Source organism: Diospyros lotus, chromosome 1 (genome assembly GCF_014633365.1).
Source record: "Diospyros lotus cultivar Yz01 chromosome 1, ASM1463336v1, whole genome shotgun sequence".
Lineage (NCBI taxonomy): Eukaryota > Viridiplantae > Streptophyta > Magnoliopsida > Ericales > Ebenaceae > Diospyros > Diospyros lotus.
In genome coordinates, this window is record NC_068338.1 from 15,473,347 (window position 1) to 15,480,298 (window position 6,952).

Here is a 6,952-nt window from a genome sequence, read left to right on the forward strand (position 1 = left end):
GTTCGCTACCCATGTCGGATATTGAGCTTCTTGAATAAACCCGCTGGCTAAGAGTTTATCCACTTCTTCCTTCAAGGCTGCATATCGCTCAGCCGTCATTAGCCTCCTTTTCTAACAAATCGGCTTATGGTTGGGGTTGACATTGAGCCTGTGCTGCATTATCGCCGGGTCTATTCCCACCATATCATTGTGGTTCCACGCGAATACGTCCAGATTGGCCTTAAGGAATTCGGTCAGTTGGGATTTTACTTCGGGGGAGAGGCCTCTGCCCACCTGGAGGCGTCTTTTAGCGTCTGAGCTGCTGACTATAACATCTTCTAGCTTGTTCGTTGGGCTGGCGGTTCGGTCGCAGTCCACATCGCGTGGGTCCAGGTCGTGGTTAACTCCCTGGTTGTTGGAGACTCGGCCTCCCCTCCGGAAACCATGTTTATCTTTTTTCCTTTGAGCCCTATTTTCAATGCCTCCTCGTAACAGCGTCTCGCCGAATGCTGCTCACCCTTTATACAACTAGTCCCCTTTTGGGTCGGGAATTTGATGGCCAGGGCCTTGGTTGAGACAACTAGGTCCAAGTCGTTCATGGCAGGCCTCCCCATGACGACATTGTATGTGGAGGGATCGTCAATGATGAGGAAATTCGCCATTGCTGTGGCCTGGAGGTCTGATTCCCCAACCGTTAGCGGGAGCCTTATACACCCCTTCGGTATTACCGCATCGCCAGTGAATCTGTATAGTGGCTCTGGAGAGGATGTCAGCTGGTCCGGCATTAATCCCATCTGATTGAAACATCCTTTGTACATGACGTTCACTGAGCTACTTGTGTCGATCATGACCCTCCGTACTTCCATATTGCCAATCCGAGCTCGGATCACGAGGGCATCATTGTGCGGCTAGTGTATGCCTTTGAAATCATCTTTAGTGAAAGAGACAAATTCCGAATCTACCTTGGCTTTCTTGGAGGGTCCTTTTCGGTTATCATTCCCGACAAGCAGAAGGTGGCCGGCTTCCCGAACATATCGCTCGTGTGACCTGTTGGAAGCCCCCGCGATGTGGGCCCCCCCATGTATAGTGAAGATAGTTCTCACCGTAGGCGTTTGGTCCTATTCGGGAGCTTGACCAAGGTTTTGTTGAGCCGGCTGTTTGGGCTGATGATCCCTAGGACGCACCACATAGTCGTGTAGCCGACCTCTCCTGATCAGCTCCTCGATGGCGTCTTTCAGCGCCCAGCACTCAGAGGTGGTATGTTCTACTTCGTTGTGGTAGGCGCAGAACTTGCTCTTGGTTCTGTACTTGTCGGGAGTCTTCAGGGGATTAGGCCTTCTGAAATCCTCCTTGTTACGCTCTGTGGTGAAGATCTGTCTTGGGAGTCAGATAAGACACTATAATTTTCATACCGGCCCTGGCATACTGGTCATTCGTTTCCTGTCTGAACCTTACCTTTTTGGTCGCCTGGTCATTAGGGCTTCGTTTTTGACCTTCCTTGCGAGAGTCCTCATCAGCTCTCTTCTTGCTCTGGCCAGTGTGTTCCGTCACCTTCTTCTGGTCGCCCGGCTTTTTTAGGCCAAACATTTCTTCCCACCGAACCTCCTTCGCAGCTTGCTCGTAGAACTCGCCAAGATCCCTCACCAGAGATTTATAGATGCTTTCGTAGAATTTCCCATCCTTTCGAAGCCCAGCGAAGATCGCAGTCAAGATACTTTCGTCGGAGGGGCTCTCGACATTATTAACTTCGCGTTTGAACCTCTCTATGTAATCTTTCAAAGATTCGCCAGACTATTGAAAAATGGTAGCGAGATAGCATGTAGGGGCGAGCTATCTTCGGAGCGACTTGTATTGATCTATGAATTTCTTCTAGCATTCCTCCCAACTACAAATGCTGTGGGAGTGAAGTCTCCTTAGCCACGCTCGGGGGATATCTCCCAAGGTCGCAGGGAAAGCTCGGCACTTGGCCAATGAGCTGGAGGTTTGCAGGTCCATCTGGACATTGAAAGCGTCCAGGTGATCGAAGGGGTCGCTATCCCCATTGTACTGAGGGATGCTAGGAACCTTAAATCTGCGGGGGAGGGGCTCCAGCTCTATTTCCCTTGAGAATGGGGTCTTTTCTTCATGGCTTTCCCTCATGTCGTGTGCCCCATGTCTGGCCTCCACCTGTTGAATTCTTAGCAGTAGTTCCCCCACCATGGGGTCCTGATCCTCCGATCGTCCGGTGGGGGGTTGCTTTTCCTGTACGGAAACTGGTCCTAAGCAATGGCGATCTCACAGGGAAGGCCGCCTCCTATCCTCACGATCGGGGGAACTGCGGTGGGTGCCATGGCCGCCGCTGATCCCCATTAAGGAATTCCCATGTCGTGGATTCCCAAGTCGGCGATTCCTTTTGTGAGCATATTCGTGGCGATTTCTACAAGGGCTAGCACCGGTCCTTTGTTTGGTGAGGTACATCCCAGGCTCCCCGTCATAACATCGCCGCTCTTCCGCCCTTCGAGAGTGTAGGTTGGAGGAGCAGACCGAGCCAGCTCGCCTCGTGTCCCTCCTACCTTCTCTTTCTTCTGGAGGGGGCCCGCCACCTGGAGGTTGGGAGGCAGTCGCCTGTGTCTGCGCCATCTGAACTTGTGTCTGGACTAACACCTTCACTGCATTAGGGAGTTGCATGACAATGTTCTCCAATGTTTCCTGACGTTGTTGCCATATCCGTGTTACTTTCGCGTTGGCAGTTGGAGTCACAGGCGGGTAGGGGCACTGCGAAGGGACTCCAAGGGTGGCTTCGGTCGGAGGAGGCATGGAGTCAGACGCCACGACTCCCCCAGCTTGCAAAATTTTTGGCATACGGTTGGCATGATTTGCAGGTCGGTTAGTTGTAGCCCCGAAACCTCTAATGTTTCTAGTTCTTGGCATTGATGTTTTTACCAGAGCGGCCCTTCTTCTAGGGCCAAAATGTCGACGTTCGGAATTGGTCGACGGAGATTTCTTAGCCCGCCCTTGTATGGTAGATCCGAGAGATAGATAATGAAGTATCCATTTTTTTTACCGAGCGGATGGCCCGTCCTTGCAAGATACTCCAAAGCTCAAGTTAGTGAGCGAGTAAGCAAAAATATTGGGTGTTCTTTTGTTAGTCGCTTTTGAGTACATACCTCTGGCCCTTAAGAGGGCTGCTTGATATATATATAAACCCAAAAGCTTTCTTGCCTGCTCTGTACGTGTAAAGGCGATGGGATGGAGTAGCCGGCAGGGGGTGTCTGCCACGGCGAGGTACCGATAAGACCCTCATTAATGAGGATGGGATCTCCCATTAATGCAGATAGGATCTCCCATTAATGCGGATGGGATCTGAGAGGGATATCTTGAAATTCAGATGCGGCTGTAATGATGTTGTTGCCAGAAGGCCAGGATGGGACTGGCGTGGGCCGACGAAATGGGCCGAGAGGATGGGCCTAAGGGGTTTAGTTAGGGAATCCCCTGGCTGACCGGTATGCCGCAACACGCGCTTCTTCTGTGATACAAGCTAACGAGCTATGAAGGTCGCTGGGAACTTGCCCAGAGTGTAGCGGGGGGCCGTTAGAATATGCCAAATAGTTAGAGGTGCTACAAGGAGCTCGCTTGGCCCCGATGTTTGACCCCGAGCTTTAGCACTATCCGAGCTTGCTTTAACAAGCTCAGTCTGATTTGTTGGGTCTCGAACGTTTGGGCCGAATCATCATGTTGGATCCGGCCTGCGCAAAGTAGAGCGAGAAATACCCGTAACAAAAATAAACATAAAACAACAGGAATACAAACTCCCATTAAAACATGATATCCTCACACAATACAACACCCATATAAACAGTGTGATCATCAAATACTGTTAGGATTTTCAACGAGAAATCCTAATTAGTCTTGAAGATTATTTCTTATTCCTGATTGGTTTCTTGTTTAGTTTGTAATCTTAATTTATAGTCAATTGGAAATTGTTGTTAGGTTTGGAAACCTTAGTGTTGGTAGACAAGGAAACCTTAACCTTGTTGAACAAGGAAACTAGTCTATAAATAGGATGGTTGGCTTGTTAGTCAAGGGGAGCAAATCACTTGTGAGAGACTAGCGAAAATTAGGAATTGGGTATAATTGGGACTTGGATTTAGAGAGAAAATATTGAGCTTTGTAGTTGTAAACTTTACTACATAGTGATATTTTTTCTCTGTTGTCCTGATGGCTATGGTTTTTCCCTTTTAGGGTTTTCCATGTAAAATCTCTTGTGTTTGAGTGTGATTGGATCTTTTGTGCTTTTTCTCATCTTATTTTTTTTCTTCAAGAAAGACCTTAGGTGGTAATCCCTTGGTAAGCAGATCCACAATCATAGAGTTTATCCTAATGTGTTCTATGAAAATCTGTTCACTCTTTCCTTCACAATTAGGAACTTTATGTCAATATGCTTAAACTTAGATGAGCTTTGTTGTTATTGGAATACAAAACTGCTAATTTATTGTCACAATATAACTTAAGTGGTCTTTCTATACCATCCAAAATGTGCATCCTAGTGACAAAATTTTGGAGCTATATTCCATGATTGGATGCCTCATAACATGCCACGAATTCTGCTTGAATTCTATGTTCAGACATGTACATACTTGAACATAGATTAAACTCCTGACAACTGACGCATAGGGAGTCTTCTGCATCTCCTTTACTTCAAGGTAATTCTTAAGGCACTGACCGAGACTAAATTTATCTCCCTTAGCAACAGAGGTGTCACCTGGCTTACAATTCTGCATGCCAAATCTTTTAAGCACCTTATTGATATAGCTCTTTTGTGATAATCTAAAAGTATACCGAGAATGATCTCGGTGTATCTGAATCCCTAATACAAAAGAGGCATTGCAACATACATATATCATTAGTGGCAAGTAGTTTGTCATCAACATACAAGACTAGGAAAATATACTTACTCCCACTAAACTTTTGATACACACAATCATCCATAGCATTAACCTCAAAACCAAACAAGATAATTACTTGATGAAATTTGTGGTACCATTGACAGGAAGCTTGTTTGAGCCCATAGATGGATTTCTTTAATTTGCAAACCATATTCTTTGGGTCTCCTAACACAAAGTTTTCTGGTTGCACCATATAGATCGTTTCATCAATGTCTCCATTGAGAAACGTCGTCTTAACATCCATCTGATGTAACTTAAGATCAAAATGTGCAACAAGTGCCATAATAGTCCTAAAAGAGTCTTTCGTAGAAATCGGAGAGAAAGTCTCTTTGTAATCGATACCCTCCTTTTGGGTAAAGTTTTTAGCTACAAGATGAGCCTTATATCTTTCCACATTACCTTTCGAATCCCTCTTGGTTTTAAATATCCATTTACAACCAATGGGTTTCGCATTTTCTGGTAATGAGACAAGATCCCAAACTTTATTGTCTTGCATAGACTTATACTCTTCATTCATGGCATAAATCCATTTTTGAGAGTTAGAATACTGCATGGCTTGATGGACATTAATTGAATCATCATCCACCATTCCAATATCTTCTTCACGTTCTTGAAGAAATACTATATAATCATTTGGGATAGCACTTCTTCTTTCTCTAGTGGATCTCCTTAGTTCTTGAGGTTGTTGAGTTTGTTCTTCAGGAATAATTACTTCATTCTGAATGGGAGGTTGTTCAATATTGTCTTGTTGAGGTTCCTAATTTTCTTCTTGAGTAATGACAGGTATAGAAGCTTGCACATTATCAAAAACAATAGTAGGAATCGAAACTGATTCCTCTTCAAAGACAATGTCTCTAACCTTATTTCTCCCCCCAAACTCAATATCCTCAAAAACTGTTGCAGTTCCCGTTTCAAAAATTGACATAAGTGTGGGATCATAAAATTTGTAGCCCTTAGATCGCTCAAAGTAACCAATAAAGTGGTTCCTCACTGTTTTGGAGTCCAATTTCTTTTCATGTGGCCTATAAAGCCTCGCCTCAGCTGGACATCCCCAAATGTGAAAATGCTTTAAACTAGGGTTTTTGCCTGTCCAAAGTTCATAAGGCATTTTGGTAGCTGCTTTAGTTGGTACTCTATTTAGAATATAAGCTTCAGTCTTTAGTGCTTCTCCCCAGAGAGATTTTGGTAAGGTAGAATGACTAATCATACTCTTCACCATATCCTTAAGAGTTATGTTTTATCTTTTAGCTACACCATTCATGCTAAGGGATCCTAGCATGGTGTATTGTGAGACGATTCCACATTCCTCTAGGAATTTAGCAAATGGTCCTGGACGTTGTTCACCTAAACCGTCATATCTGCCATAGTACTCACCACCACGGTCAGACCTAACGCTTTTAATCCTTTTGTTGAGTTGATTTTCAACTTCAGCTTTAAAAGCTTTGAACACGTCCAAGGATTGAGATTTCTCATGAATGAGATATAGGTACCCATAACGTGAGTAATCTTCTATGAATGATATCAAATATTGTTGACCATTCCAAGAAGCTATAGGGAATGGTCCACAAATATCCGTATGAATCAATTCTAAGACGTCTGAAGCTTTGTTAGCACCTAATCTCTTAGTGTTGGTCTATTTTCCCTTAATACAACTAATGTAGACATCAAAGTCTGTGAAGTCAAAGGAATCCAAAATGCTATCAGACATAAGTCTCCCAATTCTAGCTTTTAAGATATGACCTAATCACTTGTGCCATAATGACACTGAATTTTCTTTGTTTAATTTGCGTTTAGTACCACGTGATTCCACATGCAAGGTTTCATGATATGACACAACAGTATCAAGCAAATATAGGTTATCATATGTGCATAATGAACCAGTACCAATAACATTTGAATGTAATGAAAGACTAAATTGATTGTTTCCAAATGAACAATAATATTCAGATTTATCCAATAAAGAAACAGAAACCAAATTCCGTCTAAAAGATGGTACAACAAAAGTATCTTTAAAATCCAAATAATAACAAGTTGCTAACAATAACCTA

General features: G+C 44.1%; 1 protein-coding gene across 1 annotated transcript; it reads right to left on the reverse strand.

Moving 5' to 3' along the window:
• Positions 1-1,097: 1,097 nt before the first annotated feature.
• Positions 1,098-2,178, reverse strand: LOC127804697 (uncharacterized). The gene is made up of 3 exons (XM_052341675.1): positions 1,869-2,178; positions 1,435-1,751; positions 1,098-1,352 (listed from the first exon to the last, which is right to left on the reverse strand). The coding sequence occupies exons 1-3, from the start codon at positions 2,176-2,178 to the stop codon at positions 1,098-1,100; spliced, it is 882 nt and encodes a 293-aa protein (XP_052197635.1).
• Between the last annotated feature and the right edge of the window lie 4,774 nt (positions 2,179-6,952).

Excerpts from the sequence above, each read along its gene's own strand:
- LOC127804697 (XM_052341675.1), bottom strand. The coding sequence starts at position 2,178 with ATGGTGGGGGAACTACTGCTAAGAATTCAACAGGTGGAGGCCAGACAT. Across the intron at positions 1,752-1,868 it reads ACTTCACTCCCACAGCATTT|ATTACATAGAGAGGTTCAAA; the intron begins GTAGTTGGGAGG and ends AATCTTTGAAAG. Across the intron at positions 1,353-1,434 it reads ATGACCAGGCGACCAAAAAG|ATCTTCACCACAGAGCGTAA; the intron begins GTAAGGTTCAGA and ends CTCCCAAGACAG.